The sequence below is a fragment of the Lutjanus erythropterus genome, chromosome 20 (assembly GCF_056507025.1).
Source record: "Lutjanus erythropterus isolate fLutEry1 chromosome 20, fLutEry1.hap2, whole genome shotgun sequence".
NCBI classification, from domain to species: Eukaryota; Metazoa; Chordata; class Actinopteri; order Lutjaniformes; family Lutjanidae; genus Lutjanus; species Lutjanus erythropterus.
The window spans coordinates 19,291,295-19,318,380 of NC_139336.1; the positions used below are offsets into that span (position 1 = coordinate 19,291,295).

General features: G+C 38.7%; 1 protein-coding gene and 1 long non-coding RNA gene across 2 annotated transcripts in view; one reads left to right on the top strand and one right to left on the bottom strand.

Moving 5' to 3' along the window:
* The window catches only part of LOC146308381 (uncharacterized), a 115,954-nt gene that overhangs the window by 67,589 nt on the left and 21,279 nt on the right, over nucleotides 1-27,086 (top strand). The window lies entirely within an intron of this gene.
* Nucleotides 896-27,086, bottom strand: part of wdr70 (WD repeat domain 70) — a 56,190-nt gene continuing 29,999 nt past the window's right edge. The window contains exons 11-18 of the mRNA XM_084745537.1: nucleotides 20,772-20,871; nucleotides 19,472-19,556; nucleotides 19,228-19,366; nucleotides 10,906-11,006; nucleotides 9,357-9,436; nucleotides 6,731-6,847; nucleotides 3,087-3,249; nucleotides 896-1,659 (exon numbers count right to left, since the gene is read on the bottom strand). Coding sequence (XP_084601663.1) covers nucleotides 1,572-1,659; nucleotides 3,087-3,249; nucleotides 6,731-6,847; nucleotides 9,357-9,436; nucleotides 10,906-11,006; nucleotides 19,228-19,366; nucleotides 19,472-19,556; nucleotides 20,772-20,871 — 873 coding nt within the window. The 3' untranslated portion in view covers nucleotides 896-1,571. The remainder of the gene's footprint in view (nucleotides 1,660-3,086; nucleotides 3,250-6,730; nucleotides 6,848-9,356; nucleotides 9,437-10,905; nucleotides 11,007-19,227; nucleotides 19,367-19,471; nucleotides 19,557-20,771; nucleotides 20,872-27,086) is intronic.

Sequence of the window (27,086 nt, forward strand, 5' to 3'; positions counted from 1 at the left end):
AGTTTCACCCATTGTGAGTCACTGAATAGAAACACCAGCTAAGTGACCGACATGGAGTCTACAGACTTTCCATGTCTTTACGATGAAATGTAGCTGAGCACATTTATTATCAAAAGCTGCCTGTCATGCTGGTAAAATTTACAGTTTGTACAGCAGAATGAACCACGTGAGTCACATTTCTTTTGTTACAAACTAGTTGTGTGCGCTCTTGTTTTTGTTTGTTTCTGTAGGCAGAGGTTGCATTCCAGAGAGACGTATAAAGGGCAAAAACATGGCTTTCATTAGATCTGTATGTTGTGGTTTTTCCTCTGGCAGCTGAAATATTTTTAGACACTGTACAGGTCATTTAAGGGATTCAAAGAGAAAACAGAGACATGGATCCAATTTGTTTTAGGTGGTCTATGCAGTAGTTACTTCCAATTTTCTATTAGCAAAAAAAGTGCAACAAACTTACACTCTATGTGTGTAGCTACACATAAGTTTAATCCTAAAAATAGGACAGAAAACAATTAGAGGCCCTGGAAATATGAAAATTAGTACTGGAGGTTGAGTGTGAAAGCTACTTATTTACCTTAAGAATGTTTGTTTGAGAAAACTTTACATTATTAAGATTATTTTGAATTAGAATTAATTTAATTACATTTTAATCATTTTATTTATTCATCAATACTAGAACTTGCAAAACCTGAAGAAATTGTTCATGTATTTAATAACTGCCAAAAGTAGCTTGTAAAAACTTTATTTCAAGCGGTGAGTCAGAACAGCAGCTTTGGCTGGGACGGTGTACAGTATATCTGCAGGTTTGATTCAGTGCCTCATAAAAAGATATTTGGCAGACGAATTCTTTTGATCAGCCGGTAAAAACCGATCCTTCACTTTGAATAAAATATCTCCATTTGACAAGAGAATACAAATTCCTTTATTTGGGTTTAAAGGTGAAATACAGTATGTAGAAAAAATCTAAAGTAACAGATGGCTAATCCAACATCGCATTCAACAAAACTGTACAGCTTTAAAACCTAAATCTTTAAAAAAGAATAGAAAATAGACCTGGCTGCAGTATTTTTTTGTCTTCACAATTGACTACTTACCAACTAGCAAACTCTTGTTCATAGTTGATGAACAGAACCAGACCACAAAATCTGGAGTTGATTTATGAGGCATTAGCAAACTCTGGAGATGTGGGAGGAGAAGACAATAGAAAAGATGAAAATAAAGTCTACATAATCAAAACAGGCATAAAAAGCCAAGTTCTTCCAGTGGTGGATGAATTGCAATGAGAGGAACGTAAACCTGCGTAAAATTATATTATGCTTGCGCAGTAAAAATGCCTTCACATTTATGTGCTACCCACATAGCACAGAAGCACGCACATAAATATGTATACGCTTAAAACCACATTACAAGAGGAAGGACAGATGCTGTACAATTTAGTAATTTAATTGATGATCTTTTGCACAGTTTCTGACAGTGACTCTGGGATTGATGTTGAAATCTTGTGGTGTTGTATATCCAACCACAAACCCACCCTGTCAGCTATCCTATATAAAATGAGCTGCTGTTGAAGCACCTCAGATCTTGCGTTTTTTCCACTCTGGTTCCTTGTCATCCTCCTCGTCATCTTCCGATTCCTCTGCAAACACAGGTTCTGGCTGCGTCCTAAAGGGGGGAAAATGATTTAATAGTTTTATCTCAGACAACTTCAAAGCTTCAGAAATGCAAATTAAAGGTAATAACCAGATGACAAGAGCTGTGAAGACATGAATGTTTTAAGAAGTTTTATATTAGAATTTAAGTTCTTCATACAAATCATTTTCTTCTATACACACAGAGAGAGGCCTAGGGTGATAGTTCGGATGATTTGAAGTGAGTTTGGATGAGATACTTAGTAATAGTCACCCTCAGCTGACTGAGGCAGAGAGGAGTGTCAGCATGGAAGCTAAGCAATGTACTACTGTTGACAGGGTCAGCAACAAAAGCCACTTAAAAAAAAGGCCCATCTATAAAATGAATACCAGCTCAAGTGTACACTATATTTAAAATATTTTCACAGCTTTACCTCACTGTAATACAGCTTTTTCCAACAGGAAACCACCACCATAGGAGTCAAATATCGCTCTCTCCAAACAAACCAAACTCTAGAGGCAAAATCAGTAATTTTACCTCACAGAACCTCACAGAGCTGTTGGTCTACACCTCGATCTGTTTGTGTGACTTTGGTGAATACAAACTACTATGACTGACGTAACACAATAACGCAAACAAAAAAACAGATCAAGGGAGTGTTAGACCACCACCTCCCATGACATATGGCTTATATAATGGTGATTTCCCATTATATAGGTGAACCGTTTTTAAGTGGCTAAAATAAATTTTGTTGTTGTAAATTTGTCCACAGCAGTTCATTGCTAAGTTTCTGTGCTGGTGCCCCTCTCTGCTTCCCCTCCAAACTGTGGGTGACGACAAGCATCTACCCATATCAAATAATCTGAACTATCCCTTTAAGGAAATTCAGGCTGCAGATGTTATAGTTACATGGCGCACACGACTGTAACTCAGGGCCATCACAGGGTTGCTCCAGCAGAAGTAACGTGATGTCTAATCTAACTTCCAATCAAGCAAAGAGAGCTGTGATAGTGAATATTAGCCAGCTGCTTAAGAGCTCTGCAACCAGGCTAAAGTGGTGTACTTTATCCGATAGTGTATATCAATATATGTATTTAACTATAGACCGTTCTGTTGCAGAATGTGAAACAGACTGTTGGATTTGGCTCACAGCTTTGTTCCACACTTACATAGCTGTCTGAGTCTGATAGTGATCTAAAGCTGTCCATTACTGTCCTTCCTGCAGTGTGAAGTGTGTAAAACTGAACAACTCTTTAAACATTTATGTCACACCAGCAGGAGGAAACCCAAGTACCGTCACAGCATTCACTGTACTCCCAGTACTCATCTTACACTGTCTGCTAATTAGAACAAACTCAGAAATGAGAGAAGGTGAGTCAGAGAGGAAGAGATGAGCAGTAAGATGGGCCAGAAGTGTGTGAATGATTTATATTTTTACTGAAGGTGTGAGGATTTCTTACTCTGTGTACGCCGGGGCAACCCAGTAAGGGTTTTCTGTAGCTTCCTTGGCGTGACGGAGGATGGCCTCACGCGGGTTACTGTCATCGGTTTTATCTAAAGCGATGTTCTTCACAATGAATGACGACAGAGTGCCACCATGAGCTGCCACTCTTCCTCCACGACCTGTTAGGACAGACGACGACTGCATTAGATACTATTAAGACTTACATACAGAAAAAACACACTGTTCTAATGTTGGATAGCAGAATTGTTCTAATAGTAAAACATTGTGCACAAGTACTCTATGGCACAATATTTTACCAATTCATACTGACTCACAGAAATCAGCACAAAAACGTGTAAACTACAGTCAGAAAGCACTTCAGATTGAGCTGCTATCTGTAGAATTAGTTTGGCAGCCCCTCATTGGTTATATCACACGGCAGACATAAATAAATAAAGGAAAATTCAAATATCATCCAAGTCCGTTTTAAGCCTGATGTCTGTCAGACTCACCTGCCAGTTTACGATTGGCCTGTCTTTGGTGCCAGGTGATGTCATCATCTGTTATCTGCTATGTTTCTCTATCCGTCTACAGACAAGTGATGTAACCTGGCATGAGAGCCAAGCTGACGTTCAGTTACACTATGCACCTTCTTTTCACCAGTTAGTTAGTTTATTGACGTTATGCCAGAGCTGCCTTGTTTGCTGTCTGCCTTATCTGTTTTGTTGTTGCTGTTGTCGTTGTTACTATTGCATTGTGGGATATTTATGCTGGTGTAGTGTGCAGTGCTGACATATTGTAATATTTCCCTGGAAACAGAATGAACCTTGCATACTATTGGGTTCATGCTAAGGTTTCATGCTAAAGAATGTCACAAACAGTTTTGGCATACTAAATAGTGTGTTAATATGGAATTTTGGATGCAGCCAGTGACGTTCTTGAGTCTTGTCCTTACCATGAGGTTGCCAGGCAACCAGTGGAGATGCTGCACTTTAGTACTAGCTGGACCAATATTACATTATGTATCTCTCCGTAAAACCACAAATTGTTGTTTTGTCTTTCTGTTTGCTTACAAATTAAACAAACTAGATATCACATGTTAATTGGTGAGCTCTAGGAGTATTTGCTGGTGTATATTTGAACTCTGGAGAGACCCAGACCTGCTGTCTCCCTCTTATTCCAGTCTTTATGCTAATGCTAACTCTCAGCAAAACAGCAAATAAGCATAGAGAGACTTGATGTTCTTTGCAATCAGGTATAACGAATTTGTGCATATACTGGCATTGACAATTGGCCAAAATGAGTTGGAAAATATCAGCATATTAGCAGGTAATGCAATATCGTGCATCCCAAATAGTTTCTGAAATCCGGCGGAGATGATCACAAATTTATCCATTAAATAAACCACTTAAGTCCACAAAAAGGGTTTAGTTTATTACATTAGTCTGCTCTACAAAAACCCTACCATTACTTTTTAACAGACTGGGTTGTGCACAAAAGTTTTGCTGTTTCCCAACACTATTTGTTTAAATTATTGGCATATTATCACATTATGAGTTTTATTACTTTGGGTAGAATTCTGGTTTGTACATTTATTCATTTGTACACTTAGTCTTGTTCCAGAAAGTAGTGCATAAAAGCTACACTGATCTTCGCGGTAGTTACAGTCCTCCTGTGCTGTTGGCTCTGTTTGACTGCACTTAATGGTGCTTTTGGGGAGAAAAAACTTCGGGCTTTCCAGAGAGGGAATTATTACGGTTGTCTTAGAAGATCAAGGATAAGATACACACATGTGCACACACACTAACACAGATAAATTCCCGTACTTAAACACACGGATTTCCTGCTGCAGTCGAACAGTGAGGTTGTTTGGGGGGTTGAGAGGCACCTCTTTCCACTGCTTGTAAGCATCGAGCCAACCACCAAACATTACCTTGCACTTATGCAAAGTCATTCTACACAGAGAATAAACAATATAAAGACAGCCTGTCGTCTAAAAACCACTGGGCTGCTATCAAGTAGTCAAACTTATTTTTATAAAATAGACTGACATTTTCATTTGCAGACTATTTGCTGTCTTTTTCTCAACCTCTTTGACTCTACAGGGTTTCATACTTATATACAACACCATGCAAAAGAGTCAAGCCACTTAAGATGATTCACAATTAATGTCATTTAGCAGAGCAGTGTTTTCAGTAGTACTTGTATGCAAGTTTTGTCACTTGCACAACGTATTACAGTAAAGAAGTTTGCATGATTGGACAGAATCAGAATTTATGTTAATTTTTGACAATAAAGCTTTGGAATGAAGCACTTATTGTTTCGTCACTGTCTTGTGAAAATCAATTATCTCCAAATTTGGTGATTTTTATTTTTTTGATAAAACTGAAGGAAAGAGTGCTCCTTTTTGAGTTGAGACACAAAGCTGAAAACATGGATGAGCTCCTGAAAAGTTGACATTTTAGAGATGCATGGTTTTCACTGGACAGTAATGATGCTGTAATATTATACACCATTTTTGCCGTGTTTTGCCAATAAATCCTTGTTGATTTTACACACTGACCATTAAATATCATAAATATTGATGACAACTTCTTTTAAATACAAAAAAAAAATATTTGCATTTGTCTTTGTCTTGGCTATTTTAGGTTTAAATTCTGCCACAACAGGTTTCCTTACATTAAAGCAGGAACCAAAGTTGCAGTTTGATGACATTGTAAAATAGCGTGGGATCATGGGAGTTGTTATCTTCAATTTTAAACAAACAGCATGGCTGATGAAAATATATCTGACATGACTCAGGCAGACTTCCTCCCACACTCTCTGACATATCCATCATATCCAGTGTTTTCATACTAGTTATAGAACTTTCTGTGTCTTAACATTGTTGGAAACATTTGTGATAAAGTAAGTACAAAACTGAACAAAATTAGTGACATACTGTATGCGTACAATTTTTAGACATTTTTATGCAGAAATATTATATATTACAGTATTTGCATTAGGGATCTATGAGTTTGTTTTAAGTATATAGTGCAGAAAGAATATGAAAGTGAAAAAAGTGAGACAAAGCAAAGAGCCAGCTGGAACACAGAGTAGCAGGAAATAGTCTGGCACCTTGGCACAGTAGAGTGAAGCTCAAACTGTATCCATGATCATCCATGGGTGTGGCATTTGTTAAAGCGTGTAAAAAAATATAGCTAGACCGATCATGGGATCCAGAGAAAGTTCAAAATGCATTGTTGCGTCTCAGCAGTTAAAAAATATGAGGCAACAGCAGGTTACAATGAATCTTTGAGTGGCCAAGTGGGAGCAGTGCTGTTATAGCCTTTGACTTCAGCTGGATTGCGTAACACCAAACACATCAACAACTGTGGATTTGTACATCTGCCTCAAACAGAATCATGCATTCGTCCAGTTACGAACATGACTAATAAGACTCCTTAAAAACAACTGCAGAACTGTAGTCACATCTCGTTACTATAATTGTTTTGAAATGACAGTACTTGTTGTGCGTTTTTGTTGTTGTTTTGCCTTGTTTCTCAGGGATACTGATTGATACACATGTTCTTCTTTTGTCTATTTCCTCGTTACTTTTTTTGTTTATTTGTTGAAGTTAAAGTTTGGCACTAATAAAAGAAATAAAATAAAGCACTTTACCTGGTCCGGACACAGGAGGCTCGGGTTTGTGCGATTTCTTTGGGTCAAGTCTGTCCTTCTCCAGCTGTTTTCGTGTACTCCGCTGCCGGGCCTCTCTGAACATGGGTAAGGCATGAGCTGGAGACACACAGGGTAAACAAGGATAATCAAGTTGCTTAGGTGACTCAAACTGCAAGATCACAAGACACAAGCCGCGTAAATAAGCAGGCAGGGCACCTGGCAATATGTTCAGTGTTTGTAGCTTGTGTATCGTTGTGCTTCGCTAAATGAAGGCAGAGTTGAAAGCTGAGATTCAGTACTGTTTTCATATATGAAATGCAGAAACACGCTCACCTACTACTATTACACCATGCAGAAGAGACGTGGAATCTATGTTGTGTAAAATGTAAATAAAAACAAAACAAACTTTTCAACCTATATTCAGTTGAATACAGTACAATCATGAGCTCAACATTGTGGGGTCTCTGTTGTCGTATTTTGTGCTTCATAATGTACCACATCTTAAATGGCAGACAGGTGTGGACTGCAGGCAGGTCAGTCTTGTACCTGCTCTCTTGTACTATAAAACCACACTGTTGTGCCATGTGCACAATATGTGTTTTGTCATTATCTTGTTAAAATAAGCAGTGATGTCCCTAAAACATCTGACCAACACATACTGACATCCAAACAATGTCTGTATGGCAACATATGTAGGTCCAAAAGCTGTATCACTGGGGCCTTCACAGATGGGACAGTCAACCAGGATGCCATGGGCACTAACACAACCCATACCATCACAGATGCTAGCTTTTAGCTTATAAATGTAGCCCTGGTGACAGTTTGATTGGTCATTCTCCTCTTTAGCTCAGAGATCATCCATAATTCAACATCATCATGATATTATAATGTTTTTATGTATCATCATATATGCAAAGATTTGTGGCACTGGTTCATTCTGTGTTGCGTTTAAACCCCTGGCTGCTAGATAGCAGTGATCTTATCTATCTTAACTGTTCTGATTGCATAAAAAAGTAAACGTTAAGTCAGATTTTATGTATATGTCGGTGTGTTCTTTATACCATGACACCTTGCTTACAGTATTGCAATATACTGAATCATACACAGCCCTATCTGAAACATGTTGCAGACATCAAATTCAAAATGAGTGTATCTTTTTATCACTGTAATCAATGCATTCTGTTTTTATTCACATTTTACACAATGCCCTAACTTTTTTTTAGAATTGGGGTGGTACAAGCACCTGCTGACCTCGGGTAGCATCTCTCCTCTTGTGTACTCTTTCTGCCATAGTGCACACCAACATATTCATTATATCAGCCATGTTTAGATTCAGGCAATCACTCCGCCGCTCTTCACACTTTCGTGAACACTATCACAATAAAGGCCCCCAGCACTTAAATCCACAAGTGTGTGAGTGAACGTGTGCATGAGTAAGTGTGAATAAGAGTGTGTGTGTGTGTGTGTGTGTGTGTGTGTGTATGCTCTGCTCTTATCCTCAGGGGTTACAAAAAGACACTTTAGTAAAGGGCTAGATAAAGTGATTTTCCATTTGGGAGTGCTGTCGCTGTTCAGTGTTAATTCTTCTCCTCCACGCTACATTAAGCAAAAAGGTTACTGTTAACAGATTCCCTCGCTTTTCTCAATGGGCCATCACTTGCTTCCTGTCCCCTCTAATTTTCCAGTGCCAGGGCATCAAGTGCGTCACTCGCCGCTTGTGGCAGTCAAATGCCTGCCTACTTCACACCCTGTTGGCATGGCAATGAGATCACATGATGCTTCTGAAAAGGCTGCGGTAGCCCAAACAATAAATGGCGTCTCAATTGGGTCCTAGCAGCCAATCCGGGAGGACATGTCAGCAGCTGTTCTGCTCCTGTAGGGTGATGACTTCAGTCTGAGGGGGCAAAGGAGCGCGAGGCACGCACAAAAGAGATGACAGCCTCGTGTGTTGGTGATATGATAGGATGACAGGTAGGGGGGTAGTTTGTGTGTGTGTGTGTTTGTGTGGGTGGTGTGAAGCAGCAGGAGATCACGCCAGCAGAGGTGGGAGAAGCGGCTGTCCCTGGCGTGATCCGGCATGACTGCAGACCACATGGCTGCCGCGTGGCACAGTGCCCTGCGGCTGTCCATCCACTCATCCACACCCTACTCCATCAGCTAATGGGCCTGTGAAAGCCCCGAATACACTCTCATTCCTCGCAAAGCCCCACTATGAGATAGTGTTTGAATGTTTCTGTGTGTGTGTGTGTGAGAGGTTAGTAGCTTTGTTGTTCAAGTTGGAGAAGGAGGATCTTAAAATATGCTCCACTTGCCACATCATACACTTGTGAGATGCACGTCATTGTTTCAGTGTCCTTCTCTTGCTGTTAGCCTTATCATGTGAAGAGCGCTGAGCACAGATGGGTTAGTGAGCTCAAGGTGGATTAAACTGCTGCAGGGCTTCAAGGAAGGCACTTCACTTTAATTGCTGCAGTAATTGTAACTGATTAAAAGGCGATGTGTGAAACTGCATGCACGACAAGGCAGAAGAGCAGGGAATTCAGTTCAAAGTTCATCCTACGAAGGTTTGGATGAAACGGATGGTGAGTGTGTTTGTGTCTGCGAGTGCAGACATGGGAGAACTTACGTGTGATGATGTAATCTTGTGTAAGCGTTTCTGCTTGCTTCTCTTTCCGCTTGCTCTTCACTACACACAGCTTAGCCCCCCTGGAAAAAAGCCAGTGGGTTACAAATGATGCTATCATAAAGAAAAAAGGAGATCAATACAAACCCTTTCAATCAAAATAATAACAAAGGACAGACTTATTGTTGATGATATTGTCAAAGAGTGAAGTAATGTATTAAAGTATAAAGATGTCCATCCTCACGCTGTGACGCCATGTCCTGTTTTATGATGCCACTGACGTAGCCAAATGACACACATCATTACCTCTAACATTACTGGAAATATCTGGGATAATATAAGTAACACAACTCAACAACATAGAGTATGTAACATAGGTCTAGTTGTTTTTAGACATTTTAATGCAGAAATGTAATATATACATTTAAACCACCAATGAGTTTGTTGCAACAATCTTTCTTCGCAGCAACTGTGTGATTTTGCATATATAATCCTGCTTATGCCGCTGTGCCACAGAAGTCAACTGTTGTCCAAAAAACATTAAAAATGTAAAGGAGCCACAGTGATGCATTGATTAAACGATTAGTCGATTAATAGATCAAAAGAACATTAATTGCCAACTATTTTGATAAATGATTAATTGTTTCTCTCATTTTTCATCATTTATAATAGCAAATTCAGAGTATGGGGGTGTTGGACTATTGGTTTGACAAAAGAAACAATCTAAAGACATCACTTTAGTTTCTGGGAAATTGTGATGAGCCAATTTTCTTTTTTTTTTTTTTTACATTTTATAAACTAAACAATTGATTGAATAATTGTGAATATAATCAGCAGATTAATCGATAATGAAAAACTACAGCTAGGATTGCCTGATGTGGCTAAAAAAAAAATCATATTGCAATTATTTTTACACATATAGTGATTGCAATATAATTCCTAATTAGTGGGTGTGATCATTTGGTGCATCACAATTTTCATTTTCCCATTAAAAAAAAAATCCTGGTGATGTGACATCTGTTGTGGATTTGTTGGGTACCAAACAAACATGTTTTCTTACATCTGGAGAACAAGATTTGTGGGCCTGAACATTTTTGGAGCTCTGCTCTACTACTTCATTATGATGCTTTTTTTGTCACATATTTTGCCTTTTGCCCCAAAAATTACAGCTTCTGTGATTTGGATATCACACTTGGCCATGTTGCGATTCTGACAATATGTCAAAGGTATTTTTCAAGGGAGATGATGAACTTAAGATGCAGCATCTTTCAACATTTGGGTCACTTCATCATTTTTTTCCAACTGCATTTTTCTGTAAATAGATGTGGGCAGGCGCAATGCTAATTATTACACAGAAAAACAAACTACACTTACCGTAGTGACTGCAATGAACAAATATGTTATGCACAGCAACAATATAGCTCTTACATGTGTTTTTAATTGTTTTTCGTTCACTATTGAGTTATATGGCATAGCAGTTATTTCTGGTTGAATCTGTTAAATCTCATTTTGGGAATTGTTGTCACTGCAAACAACAAACAAGTGAACATACCTGTGGCTTTTAACAGGGTCATAGTAGACCTTGGCCAGTCCATTCCCAGTTCCCACCATTATCTGGTTAAGTTTTGGGTGCCACAGGCAGCGGATGACACTCTGGAATACACAGAGAGATAAAGATGCAGTTAAATGTTTTATTGTCCTGTAACTGAAGGTGGCACACGAGAGGAAAGGAGGTCACACTTTGAAATAGCAGCACACAGCGGGTTGTAAACTTTGTATGTTGTGGGTCAGATTTGCAAGAATGTTTCTGCTTCTCATATTTTGTTGTCTTGAGTATTGTGAGTGTGTGACCCAGGTTGGTTGTGGTACAGTGGGGATCAGTCCCAGCGTGCTCTGCTGCTCTAGTTGACTATATTTGGTTGTTGGGATGAGGGCTGGATCCCTCAGTCTGTGTGTGACAGATGGCCCAGTGCCAATAGGCAAATGTGACCACATTTATCCAGAGGTGTGTGTGTGTGAGAGAGAGAGAGAGAGAGAGCAAGAGGGGCAGAGAGAGACATACACACACAGTTGTTGAACCTTGATGAAGACCCTCTGTGCATTCTGTGATATGTGAGCTACGGTAGAGAGCCGGACTCCCTACAGTAGGGCCTCCTTTCTTCACATACTCACTTTATCACTTTATTAGAGCATCACAACTTTCTGTGACAACATGTGCTTCAGGGTGTCATTGATAACGCACATCTACATCTGGTGCGGATGTGTATCTGCTGTAGTTGTACAGATTTTTTCTTTTCTTTTGAAAATGGGTGCTTGGCACGTCTTTATGTGGAACACAGTAAGCAATCTGGGTGGTGGTGGGGGGGGCTAGGGCACGGGTGTACGATGGGGGGTGGGTAGGACTACGACTGCGACGTCCAGATTCTGTGACGGTGAAAGCTGCTTAGCGCCCAGCTGTTCAGCTTCCCACCAGGATACCAGGGGAAGGAGTCTCAATCACACACACACACACACGCACGCACACAAGACAACAGCCACGCACAAAGACAAGTACTTCTGTATATATGCACGACTAGTTGGTGATTTTAGTTCAATAAGTCAATATAAAAACTATAACATAAACTTGTAGTGATCATATAAAACATTAGGTCCAACAATATTCTTTATTGAATGAAATTCTGTCACCACATAAATGTACGTAAAAATACAAACATGTTCCAGCTTTATCAGGATAGTGTGCAACATAATTAAGACTTTGTGCCCACAGTGAATTAACATCATTGACAATCTGCTTAAATTTGACTGAAACCCCATACCATACAGTACATATCTGCACTACGAGGCCAGCAGCTCAGTTCTGTGAAGCTCATGGGACAGATGAGGGTTAATCTGCTCAACCAGATCATGAGCCGGCTGTAACTGATAGAAAGATCTGGAAAATGCTTTAAACAGGATGTGCTTAACATGAGCCTCGTATATTCCATTCATACATCAGCAGACACTCGAGCATAGCTGCCAACATTTAAGTTTCAGAATACATGAGATTTTTTCAGCATAGGTCAGGTTACGTATAAATGGAAAGCTTTGTTTTGATCCGCTACCGTTGGTTCTGCTTAAGTTAATCCATTATGCTGTTAATACAAACTCAACACTTCCTGTGCTGGTTTCAAATTAAGAACTTTCAGTGGACAGTGCAAGTCTGTAATGAGATGATAAACTTAGCTTTACACAGCAAATTTGATTATTCCTGTGATGTACTTTTCTAATAAAATAAGTAGAGCCCAAATTTAAAATTCATGGTTCGTGTTCGTGTTCTTTATCAATTTATAAAGGTAAACATTATGGTAATTCATAATGTATTTTTTAAAGTTTTTCACATTTCTCTTCTGGTTCTTGAGCTGAAAAAGTTTGGGAACCCCTGGTGTAGATGATAACATGTATCAATAATTTTGATAAACGATTTAATTAGCACAAAGATGAATATGTTTGCACTGTGGAAAATGTTTTATTTCAACATACAAACAAATGATTCTGAACTGTGACAATCTGCTGTACTTGTCCTGAGCTCAACACAACATGTATCAACATGTATGGATGTATGTATCATGAATAGCTGAAGTCTGCTGCCTGTGGATGTGCTTCAGTGTAAATGTGTAATGGGTTATAAATTGCTCCGTCAGGGTTGCTAAAGCAACGCTGACAGTCCCTACATGCGAGGGAAGGCAGAGATGACAGTTAGGAATTCTGTTACACTCCACAGGTGCTGTAAAAGCTCGCGGAATTCACCCGATACACAGTTCGGCAACAAAACACAGAACAACCCAAATCAGGCAGTGAAACCCAAAATAAAAGCGACGATACAGCCAGGTAACTGCAGCCCTGCCAAGTTCAGAAAACAACCTCAAATCATTCTGTCAACGGCGAAACAAGTCAAACAGAAAGCACATAGCAGCCTAAAACAGACCAGTTCAGAGGGGCCCACCCCAGCTGGATCCACTGAGAAGCCCAGAGCCAAGCACAGTTCAGCCCAGTCCAACAGTAATACTGCTTTCCAATACTCAGAGCAGCGTGTTTACACTCAAGGAACCCCTGTTTACGCTTCACGTCCACCAAATTACATCACATCATAAAGGAGGAAACTTTAATCAATCAGTTCTTCAGTAGCAGCCTTTACTGTCCCATCAGATTAAAATACCGAACGCTGATTAGGAGTAAATAAGACAATAGCCACTTGCCCAATATGTAAGCTGATTATGAAATAAAGTTATGCAGAACTAATGGGACACAACAGCCACAGCTGTGTTCCTCGTTTAGTAGCTGGTGAGTGGATCCAAATGTGCACCGCTTCTGACAGACTCAGTTACACAGGCCAACTGAATGCAGCAGGGGGAAAAGAGAACTCGAGACTTAGCACCTCAGCTACACACTGAGTGGGCACACGTCCGAGAAGTGTGTAATTAGTATGAACTGCCTTGCTGGAACAACTGGCTTTTACATCTTGTAAGATTTACTTGGAAAGATACACAAGAAAGAATTGAGTTAAGGCCTCCCCTTTTACCCTTCAAGCTTGGCTGCACTTACTGAGGATGAAAGACCGACCGTTCGTATCAAAGGCCTCCTGGAAGAGCATGGCACAGGGAGCGGCCTACTGTTTGAGCGCCACCAAGCATGAGATGCTAGCTGTAGCATGGGTTAGTTTTGCAGATCAAGGGCCTTTTTGAATGAAGTGTACACCTATAATCACCAAATTTTTAATATTGTGTAGCTCGTGCTGCCATAACAGCTTTGACCCAAGGCATGGACTCCGTGCGAACCTCCATGGATCTAACCTGCATTTCCAGCACATCCCACAGGTGCTCAACTGAATTAAAATCAGGGGAATTTGAACAACAAGATGAACAATGTTATTCACTTCCTTATTTTCCTTTTCCAGTACCAATTCCTATACAGATAGATAAAGATTTTACTGACTACCAATCCAAACCCAAGACTCTTTGTCATTATATAAAATTTTGACAGTGACTAAGAACCTGTACGTAATGTTGACCACTCACATCTGGCCAGTGCCCAGTCCATTTAATAAGATCTGATCTATCTATCAGTTATCAAACAGTTTTATGTGCTATTTTTATGCCTTTATTACACTGCAAGAGTGGCGAGATGACAGGAAATGAGGGATAATGAGGGGCAACAAACGTTCTCATCCTATTCTACAAGTGCAGGCAATCACAAAATACAAAGTACCGGAAGATACACACATGCATGCAAGCAGTGCATGCACAGAGAGTGTGCAAGAGCTGCAGGTTGGTCTCCATTTGAATTTCAGCCAAAGGCTCAGTGCTTTGATAGTCAGCAGGTTCTCACCTGGTTTCTGCCCCTTTTGATGGAATAAGATAAGCTTAAGAGCGTCTGACGTATTTACCAAATGGGCCTAAAACAGCCTCCGCTCCCATGCACACCCCAGAATCCAGGTCTGGGGTTATGTAGACTGTTTAGTTAGAAATGATTGGTGGCCCTTCCTTTCACTCGCCTGCCTGGTACGCCACTTTATAAAGGCTGCACTTAAATTCTCGGGCCATCCGAGAAGCAGACGGCTGATGTAAACATAGTAAATAGCACATTCATCAGGTTCACTGAGTGCATGTCACCCAGAAATAACTGATCTGCTGCAAAACTAAATTTCAGTGTATCAAAATTATTTTTCCAAAAGAGGGTAACACTACCAATACATTTTGGTAAGGGTGATTTTGTTACGCTCATATTGGTAGACTAATGGTCAGTGAGTTGGGAGGTTTACATACAAAAGTTTAGGATATTAAATGTTCTAAGATGGGCAATCTGGCAGCTAATCCTAACCCCTAAAACCTCTCTCTATACTATACTTCTCTAAACCACACAACATCTGTCCAGTGAATGTCAAAATGGTTAAAAATAAGATGTCTATGGAATTTTGTGATTTACAGTAAAATCTGTTATCAACAAATAATGATCATCTCCACAAATAGCATGATTCTCCGATATAAGATGTTTTTCTCTGTGCCCTAGCACCACCCCCATGCCCACCCAGGACGAAGTGTTGGTGTGAAAACTTTTTTTGTAAACGGAAGATATTAAATTAAGTTATATGACATGTGGGTGGCTTCAAAGCATATTTCCACAGACTATGATTGAAGTACTTCAATCATTACCATATAAATTTTGAGGGGTTGGTACAATTAAGACAAATAAAACCATTGCCAAGGCGACTGGCAGCCAGTATCGGTCTCTAGCCTGCATTGTTTTTTGTGGCACTGGATCGGATTTTGTGGGAAATCTGCTGAATTTCTGTAAAGCACAAATGGTGATCAGACAGGAAGAGGTTTTGCTGTCCTTCCAGTGAAACTGAACTGAAGCTTTTAGAGTTTCTCACAATGGTAGATGGTGAAACGAGTGAAAGGCCAGTGGAAAAATCACTTCCAAATGTTTACCCTCTTCAGTAAAGACGTGAAAGCGAAGACAAACGTTCAGGGAGTGGTGCAAAGGAGGAGGGTTGGTAAGTTCTAAACAGACTCTTTGACCCAAAGTGTCCGGGGTCTTTCTTTGATGCTGCCTATATCGTCACCAAAGTGAAGTGGGTGCAAATGTTACAGCTGATTCTGTTTATGAAAGTTTATGTGTACTCTGCAGGAAGACCTCTCATGCAACATATGATGACCACTGCTTGATCAGAATGACAGACATCTGTACAAATGTGGATTAAGTGGCTACCACCTAACGTCTAAGTGACACAATTTATACTTGTGATGATAACAATCAAATTGATTAATTGGCTATTAAGAATTTGAATTATCATGTAAAATTTAAACTAAATACTACAAAATAAAGATTTTTTCTGCAATTATTTTTATGGGTGCTCACTTGCAGTGAAAGATTCAATAATAACATTTTGGTACAACCTTCATTAGCTTATTTTATTTTATTTTATTTTTATGCTTTTTTTTTAAATTACAATTAATGTTAGCAACAGTTGATTAAGGACAGTGCTGACAATTTGCAACCCAAATTTATACTGAGCATTCAAAAGTATTTTAACTGGAATGCATTATTTAGCTCTACCACCATGCAGGACCTCTAGCTACCTAGAGGAGACAAATGCAGTAGCAACGTCTTCTAAACAAGAAAGTATTTAGAAAATGTGGTTTTAATTTTGAGAATCACTTGCACAAACAAGAGTGTAACATTACTGTGAGACAGATTATTGTTGTTCCTCTTGACTGAAGGAAGGCAGTACACCAAGGTACTGACAGTGACTATATATTGATGTTAAAAATGCTATTCTTAGCACTTTCTGTCATCAAAATAACAAACAGTGATCTCAGTCAAATCTATTTTAACCCAGCATCATTCTTTATCCTAACTTCAGAGAACTGTGTTGACAGGCTCATACGCGTATTCAGATTCAAAAGCTGACACTCAACTTTGAATTCAGCAGTGATCCTTCTATATAATAGACAGCTTAAATGACTCCAGAAAGAATTATTTAGATATGGAAATGACAGTAAATAAAAAATGAATACACTTTTTCTAATTGAATTAAAGTCAAACTCTCAGATAAACTGGGTCAACCAAAACACAGACCGCCCTTCCTTAGTGCAACTGTGCAGCGGGGTGTACATTTAGTCTTGATGCTGTGCCAAGGTTTTGCAAGCTCGCAGCAGCTGGCTGGCATGACAGGGGGATGCACGGACACACAAACCCAGCTTTTGTCTCTTCCCCCCTCTCTCGAACATGTTCCCTCCGTGGCCCATGTGAAAGTGTCATGCCTTAGCCAAGGGGACCAAGTTAGAAGCCATTAGCCTCTGTCAGACCTCACTGTTATGACTACAGATATACAGTGCTAAATCTGTTGAAAAGGAGAGACAGAGGAAGAGGAGGAGGAGCAGGAAGCAACAAAAAAAAGTTTTTGTCCTGAAGAGAGCACCTCTGCCCTTCATTTCAGCACCTATGGCTGGTTGCCTTCCCCAAATGGATTTCTGAGAAAGCAGGATTAGTATAAAGTGCATAGTATGCTAACGTGTTTGACAGTGTAGTCGGTGCATGTGAATGGAACATGCTTATAATTTAATTTGAAATGTACCTCAAAGGTAGTGCATATAAAAGCGTCAATAGCTGTTCTGCCAAAGCTTTGTGGGAATAACTTGCAGTGAGGAAAGGTCACATTACTCTACTTTCTCATAGCTTGCCTCAAAGCATTTTTTAAAATTTTCCTCCTTTGCCTTCCCTCCCCTCCATAACTCTTCTCATCTTCCCCTGTATTTTCCCCAAAATACTGCCACCGTCTATCTTTCATCCAGGGTGAAGACGGAGAAAATATTTATTCTGCTATGCTGAGACACGGTGATTTAAAAGAAAAATGTCTAGTCACTACCACAGGGATATTTGATTTACAAAAGAAGCAGAACTAATTTCTCTTTCTGTGTGACATTACATTAATTCAAATTACATTTTAGAAGATTTGTGTACATTTGAGAGTTAAGCACTTTTAAGCACTCTGTAATTGCCAAGGGTAGAAGTAATATATTACAACTACTCACATTACTTCTCTTTTTGGGCACTTGCACTTTCATTATTAAAAAAAATATCTAATTATGATTATTTTGACACCTGGCTATGGCCACTTTGCCCCCTCATTTTGGCTTTATGCCCCTCAAAAAAAATCATATGTCCTGCAGCAACAGTGGTCTTGATGCCCCGCCCACACTGCCCCAACTGATTTCTAGTTTTCTCCTCTGCCTCTTTCCTGTCGATACTGTTTTAAGACACCAGTGTTTTTTGTTGCAATTCAGATTCAACAACAGCAACTGAAACACTGTACACATAACCAGTGGTGTGTTATATTAGGTTAGAAAAGAGGCATACAAATATGAACAGGTCTGTCGACGCGATATAAACATTCTTTGATTAAGAAGCCTAATGACACTCATGGTTTACACTGCAGACTGGAGTCTCTGTTAACAGAGACAAATAGCTAGATTTTTTTTTAAATATGCTCATCTCCTCTTCATAATGACTTACTTCTTAAAATAATGACTTAGTATCTCTAATAATGAGTTAGTGTTTCAAAATAATGGCTTAGTATCAAAAAAAGACTAGCAACCTCAAAAAATGACTTAGAATCTCATGATAATAATAATAATAATAATAATAATAATAATAATAATAATAATAATAATAATAATAATAATAAACTCATCTTTAACCCTTAAATTTATCATTTACTTGGACTTAAAAATATTGTTTTATTTGATGGCTGTGCTGCCCTGGCATTTGGCCTTTGTGTCCTATAAAAGTGGCCCCTAAAATTCAAGGTAGTAGTTGAGTAATACTTCAGTAATGTAACAGTACTTCTCCACTTCTCTACTGTAAAATTCTGGATCTGTCACTCTAATTTCAGTGGTTTACATTACCACATAGTTGCTGATACAAAATTAATGAATACTGATTTACATAAATGATAAGATTTAAGGTATAATCTGCTGGAATAATCCTATGTTGGGATAAATAGGAAATTAAATAAATCTCCATACCAAGCCAGTCAAATCTGTTCAGCTGTCATAACAAGGCTTTAAACTACTTCTGTTGTGTTTTCAGGCAGCTATAACCAAATAAAGATATTTTAAGAGTGCACTTTCGTATGAGCCCAGACTACTTATGTGGAGAGAGAAATGACAGGCACATTGGTTCCATTATGTTTCATTGTGGACTCATTTTGTTTCTTTTCCACTGTGCATCATTTTGGGTCATTTTGGTTTGGAACTAACATAATATATCAACCAGTTGAAAAACATCTTGCAATAAGTGCCGTTGTGGTTGTGGGGATTGAAGCAGAACTTACTGCGTTGGTGACCTCTATTTCATAGACCCGCTGAAAGGAAGCTCGGTCAAAGAAAACCAGCTTCCCATTTCCCTCGTCTTTCTTCACTGAGGTTCCCGTTACAAGAAGTTTGTCATCAGGGCTAAAACAGCAGTCGGTCCTTAAAGGGAAAATGACACACATTCAGTATCATCAGTTCATAATTCTCACATAATTTACTGTAATCAAACAGACTATAATTAAGATGACAGATAAAAATACTCACATTGCAAAGAAGTTGGTCAGTCCAGTAGCTACGTTCACAGGTTTCTTGAAGTTGCGGATATCCCACATCTTCAGAGTGTCATCACCTAGACAATAGATGGAGACATCAGGTAAACAGTAGAAAGTCATCACAGTAGAACACAGTAGTGTTATTTACATTGCTAGAGCTAAGTAAATACTGCCTTTTCCTGACTGTACAACAAGCCAGTAAGAGTTACTTTTCATTTACATTACAGAAATATGTTGAGTGAAGGCCCCTTACACAGAATTATTTCTGTTTGTCTATGGGTTAGAAACCTCCTGACTAAATCACACACTGTGGAGAAAGTCACGTCTCGCTGTGTATAGATCTCTTGTGAGTCCTCTATGATATGTTGATGGTGGTCCCTGTTTATTTGCACACATGGTAAGAGACTAGCTAAGTCTGCTTAAAAACATTAGGGCTGTCCTTTTTTGGGCTCTGGAGCTTCAGTAGTAATTAACAACAAATATTCTCAACACTGCATTTAACCCCCTGTGCAATTTGGGCTACTTTTTGGGCCATTTTGACTTTCGTTGTACGACTATTGAGGTTTTGCTCATGCATATGGCATCATTCTTGGCAAGGGCTAATGTTTTTCGATTTTGGAATTCAAACCTCACCTGTATAAACCCTATAATGCACTGTATACTCAACTGCCAACTTAATTTACCCCTTGGGCCCATTTGCTGACCGCTGACTTCCATTAAAACCACACTTTTTGTCCTCCCTGCTAATAGACCATCAAAACAGCATTTTTAAAATATTCTTTTTCTTCCCTGCACTTACTAAAGTAACTACTTTTACTGTAGAACCCTACTTAGTACTTTTTACTTTAGTTCTACTTTAGTACCTTACTTAGTACTTTCTACTTTTAGGGGATTCGTTTACAAACATGTCACCTCTTTAACCTCATATGAGTTTGTAGGTCTACTGAGAGAAAGAAAGAGGTATCTCTGACAGCAACGTGCATTTTTGCAGGTTGGGCAGTGCGGATTTGCTGTCATAATGGGCTGGGTGTGTGCAGATATTTAAGATCCTAACCCATGCATCACTAGTAGCCTCCATTTAGCAAAAAAATAAATAATAGATAGATAAATAAATAAAAAGAAAAGAAAAGAAGGGATATCCGAATCCCGCAATTACAATATCACTTTGGATGAGGCACTAGACCTAAAAACAGGAGGCTCTGAGCAGAGCAGTCAGTGAAAGCCACCTCAATATGTGTAATTGCTGCCTGTGCGGTTTGGAGGATATTGCAAGACTAAGATATTTTTCTTACCTCCGCGTGAAGCGAGAGTCATGCCATCATAGGAGAAGGAGAGGCAGGAGGTGTCTGATCCTGGAATGTGTGCTTGCCGACAGTGGAACTTTGTATGGACCTGAGAAGAAAAAGAGAAAACAATCTATTGACCGCAGAGATTTATACGGGGTCCGCTGTAGTTTATGGTTTAGCAGCGATGTGTAACACAACTACAGTTTCAGACTCCGTCTCAATAATAAACAGCAATGACTAGGTATTAATGGGTGACTTCAGGGCTGGTATGAATAACTCAAATACATTTTAAATGCTATTTGATTACTCCATGTCGTGTGTGTATGAAATAAAGCTGCAACTAACTATTCATTCACTTTTATCATCAATTAATTTATTATTATTTTCTCGCTTAATTGATCAGTGTTCCCTAAAGCCCAAGGTGACATCATCAAAAGTCTTGTTTTGCCCACAAAGAGAGTCAGTTTACTGTCATGAAGGACTAAAGAAGACAGAAAATATTAACATTTAAGACCTTTTTCTTAAAAAAATAGCTGGTGATTAATTTAATAATAGATTTATACTTGATTAATCGTTGCAGCTCTAGCATGAAAGTCAAAGTGTAATAGAGAGGTCATGATAGCAGCACTTCGCTCCTGTTTGTGTCTAATTATAGTTATGTTGAAGTGAAAAGTAGAAATACTTGAGCAAATACAGAATCAACTTAATTTATTTATATACTGTTAATATGTGTCACGGACGAGGACATTACATAAACAGAAAAGACCTAGACGAGATGTAATTGACCATTAATTACAGAACTAAATGAATAAATAGTGCAGTCCTGGCTCTCTCTGCCTTTTCCATAAACACGCTGCCTCGGTCACTACTGATCATCAATATTAGCAAGAGTTCTTATAATCTCCCGATGCACCACAGTATGAATCTGTCAGTGCTCTGCTTCAGTGGCAGATATTTCAGTTAGTCATTGCTGCAACAAAAAGACCTTTTCATTCTGTTTCTTCAAAACAACACACGGTTTCCATTTCCTCCATGAACACCATACTATATATTTAACTATGAAGCCCACTACAACTTATGAAATACAGGCAACGTTACACGCTGTACCCACCACGCTCTTAAGCAAGACTACAAACCACAGACATTTACCTTGGCAAGCTCACGCGCCAGTTTGACAGATGTTTCATTGATTTTTTTTTCTTTGCTCCTACCTGAAGTAGTATCACAATATTCCTACTTCATATAGTTTACCAGCCAATAACTCACACCAGACTCCTTTTTAACCACAGCCCGGGACTATGATTTCTTAATATTATCCATCCTTAAAGTGTTATTGTTAGAAGTGTTACTATTTTAATATGTCACATCAAACTGTCAATGACCACCATCTTCAATTATAAAACATGGACGAATTTGCTTTTTAATGACACGTGCCAACAGCAGAAGTTTGAAAAACACGTTTTAAAGTATGGGTTAGGAAGTAAATAAGTAAAACTCTATAATTTTACACATTACAAAGATGAGTTGCCAGTAAAGGAGAGTACTGCTTAACCTATTATAATGCCGTATACTGTCTTCTTTGCATTCAAAAGAGCTTTTCAAGACTCAGAAAATATAGGGTTCTCTTGTGGTAACCTTAATGTTATCAGGGTTATCTTAGCTAGGGCTTGGATACTAGAAATCTTTATGGTTGTGTTAAAAACTGAGTTTTTTTAATAGAAATGGGCATTTACAAAGCAGGAAAGATCTGATGAAAAGCTACTGAGTTTCATTATTATTCATCAGGAACGAGAGGAAAATTACTGTGAACCTATTTTGATTAAGAATGCACGAAATGGAAAAAACAGATATTGCAATTGCGATATGACTCATGACTGGGGAATTTCTGCGTCACAATTTTAATTTTTTACTGAACAAAGCAATTAAGATCAGGATGTGGCATTAACTGAGTCCATACCAAAACAAACATGTTTTCTTACATCAAGAGAACAAGATTTGTAGGGCTGCAACTAATGATTATTTTCATTATTGATTCATCTGCTATTTATTATTATTTTCTCAATTAATCAAACAAAATTTCAGGAAACAGTGAAAAATGTCTTGTTTTGTCCACATCCAAAGATATTCAGTGTACTGTCACAGAGGGCTACAAGAAGAAACCAGAAAATATTCACACATTTGAGAAACTGAAATCAGAAAATTTGGACATTGTTTACTTTTTAAAAAAGATTCAAAACGATTAATCAATTATTAAAATAATTGTTCCTCTAAAGATTTTTAGGCCTCTCTGCAGCAAAGTAGTACTTTATTATCATGCTGTTTTCTCACACATTTTTCCTCTACCAAAAAAGTTTTTGCTGTGATTTTGGATATTGTACTTTTTGCAATCAATAATCATTTTTCCAACAAAAATGTCCCCATTTTCAGTAGTTCTAGCTTTTCAAACAGGAAAGTTATGGGCATTGTTCTTTATCGTCTGACATTTTACACACCAAACAGTGAAGAGAAAATAATGAGCAGATAAATCGATAATGGAAACAAGCCTCAGTTGAAGCCCTAAATGTGAATATATATGTAATTCTGAAGCAGACAACACAAAACATAGCAGCTTACAACGGAATATTACAGCCTCCCAGGCAATGTTTCCACCATCAAGGTCTTCGTCAGGCAAATCATGTGTTCGATTCTGCCCTTGTAACTATTTCCCCGGCATGTTGCTGTATATGAGAATGTGATCTTACTCAGCTTGGCTGTGATGATCAGCATGTATCATTGAAAACCAAGTAGGCTGAGTGACATTTCAGTTGAGGGTCATTATATAGAGGTGAGAACAGACTGATTACAAAAGCTGGAAGGAATGGAATCTCACCTTTGTAGTTCATAGGGTAAAAACAGACGATGAGCTCTTTCAAACTGTTCTGGGCGAAAGGCGAGCACTGGTGGCATTTTAGGGACATTTTGGAAACCATGAGAAATTTCCATACATGCAATTAAAAAGACCAAAACATTCCTAATTAATCCCAGCCACTGTGCCCATGTCTCCCTGCCCACAGAAGCATTTTAACTTCTCTTCTGAACAGCTGTTTCTAAGATGGCCAGCCACTGCATGTACTTTCTTAGTGCTCACTCTGAGCAAGTGGTGCACTACTGTAGCGTAGTGGAGGGTGAGTGTGCCAAGGTCTGCAGCTCCAGGCTGGAAATAACCCAGCTCAACACCCCAACACACACATAATTCTCTCTATCTTTCTCACACATACACACAAAGGAACAGCAAGAAGAAAAGCTCTCGAAAAGTACACAGTCACTCAAACTGCGGACAATGAAGAAGTGAAAAAGGAGATAGCCAGAGTGACACAAACGTTAAGGTTTTACTCTAGATTTTAGAATTACGGATGCAGCTAGTTATCTTCATTGTCAAGTAATCTGAACATGTTTTCAGTTCGTCATTTATTCCATGAAATATCTGTCACAATTTCCAGTAACGCATGGTGACATCTTCAATTTGCTTGTTTTGTCCAGCCAGCAGCTCAAAATCCAAAAATATTTGATGCACAGGGACAAAAAATGAAGAAAAGCTGCATATTTTCATAACTGAGAGCTACTTTTAACAACTAATTTTAAGTAATTTATCAAGCAAAATTGTCATATTGATTATCAGAATGGTTACTGATTAATTTTCCGTCAGTAAATGAATCAACTAATTGTTTTAGTACTGACTGCAATGCCTTGTTGCCTTGTCTTCCTCCTGCTCACTCCCACATTTACCTCCCAGTGCCTCAGTTTTACCTGGACTCGGTACAACCAGATTACAGAGATCGATCATTAAAAGGCCGCGGTGAAGCAATAGTCCAGGAAGTACGCTTGCTAACGCTCAAACAAACATAACCTTGGTTTATACAGCTACATTTTCATTAATTCTAAACGGAATGCAAATAAATCAGTGAAAAGAGAATTGCAGCAATACAGGCTTTCGACTCGGCAAGCTGGATAAGGAATTTGAAGTGAGCACACAGTGTGGGAGACAGATAAGATAGAGAAATGTAGAGAAATGCTGGATAAAGGAGCAGGAGAGAGTGGAAAGAGTGGAGCGTGAGGTGAATGAGTGATGTGTCCTTATGATACAAGAAGGAAACGAGGCCATACTTCACTTCCAAAGTAAATGAAGGGAAGTTATTAACTTGGAGGAGACAGATAACACTGTTACCTTGAACTGTAGATAACACGGATTCCACTTTTTCAGGCCTTGGCCATTTAGCCTCTGGAGTGTCTCCAGGGATAATTTTCTGCTTCCCATCATCATTTTACTCAAACACTACCTTTGACTCAAATCCATTCTGTTCATTTGTTATCTAAGATTATCTTTCTATTCTTTTATTCCCTGCACTGAAATTGACTTGGTTGAGAAATAAAAGTCAAGAGGTCAATTTAATATAAAAAAACGACCTTTTCTAATCTCAGAGCAGGTGTGGAACAGCCAGGCCATGGGATATCTCTGGTCTGCTAAACAGCAGCGAAAGCATAATGTGTAAAGCTTAAACCCAGTCAAACATGCAAAACTCTGCCATAAAGGTGCACTGACTGTGACTGGACTTTGAGAATTGACTATTTTATTTGATCAGCCTAAAACAAAGACATTTGGGGCCCGTTTCAGTCATGCAATCACATTAACCACTGCACTGCATGTGTTGTGCACATGTACAATGGGAGCGTATCCAAACATACAATATTTCAATTCATATAACTGCAAGCACAGCTATGCATGGTAGGCAGAAATGGGTCGTGTGGGGTCAACAGGAACGTATGCTAATGAACCATTTTCTTGTAATTATCTTTTCTTGTGAACTGTTGCATGAAGGTCAGTGGCACATCATAAAAATGAGTCTTGTGGAGACGATAGTCCATTTGTCTGAGAGGTGCAGAGTTGCAGGGTGAGAATAAATGGCACCAAACATGTAGATATTACACCATAAATATAGTGCAGGGACAAGGTGATGAAATCTGCTTTACGTAACTCCAGAGAATATTGCAGAGATGTTTGTTTTTTTTCTAAAACGTGACCTCAAAAGAATGTTTTTAACTATGGCCACAAGTTTTCTCAGGTCAACTAGTAAGGAAAGTTATGAGCTCTTGTTTGGTCTGTGATGAATCATTCCGCAACTTTTTTTCCTCTTTTCATCTGACGTCTCTGTTTCTAAGATTAACACCATCTGCTCCTCGCACATGCTGTGTTTTAACCCCTTTTATGTTATATTGTTATGATATATATGTTATGTTATACTGTCATCAGAGCGATGCCTTATATATTTAAAAATATTCTCTCATCCTACCAGACAAACAGGTGGACTGACGAAAAGGCAATACGTGTCCAACTCTGGATTAAATTATGAAAAAAGAAACAGAGACAAGGATGCTAACTTTCAAACTGGACTACAGAAATAGTGTTGACTGTGTTGATTGACTGTAATTATTGTGATCCAAGTTCGATCCTTTTATCTTTAAAAAAAAAAAAAAATACTGAGAGGATTCCTGAAGACAAAATCCACTCAATTTCCTAAATTTTAGGCTTGAAGAAAAAAGTCTTCATAGTCAATTAAAGATTAACATTTTAACTTTTATCATATTTTTGGAGGTTTGAACAACAATGAATGAAATAGGGTTGGTTATTTAGATTTATTGTAGATTCTGATTATGTTGTTATTTGATAACCACTTATAAGTAAAACAATTTGTTTAAGTGTAAGTGAACAAAAACATTAACAATGAACCCTAGTTGTTAATCTTTACTTGCTGCAAAAGTAACCACTGGCTACAGCTCACTATAGAGCTGGGTGAGCAGGCAATAGATTCAGAATCAGGCTCGACAGCCTCTACAGATGTCGTAGTAGAGGCAAAGAGACCAAAGAGGACGCTGGATAAGACAGAAGTAAAGGAGAGAAAAAGAGAGTGACCAAGCAAGGGACAAGATAAAATCTGACTGGCTTTTAGTCGTTGAGAGAAGCTTTGCAAAATAAACAGCTACAAGACAGACACCCAGCTGGCCTTCTTGCTGTTGGACCAGTCAGTAATATTAGCTGGCTTGCTATGTCTTGTGCTGTTGCACTTGCTTAATGTCGGTCTGTGTCAGCGGTTGATTCACTAACTTTTGACCATAAGTAATGTAATCATAGCAAATGCATGTGTACAGCTGTCTATAGTTATGACAGTGGTTGATAAATGAATTTATGATCACCTGAAAATAAGAATTGTTGCCTTTTCATTACCTTAGAATGACTTGTTTATGTCTACAGAGGCATGGATACTTTTCCACAGATGCCACCATGTT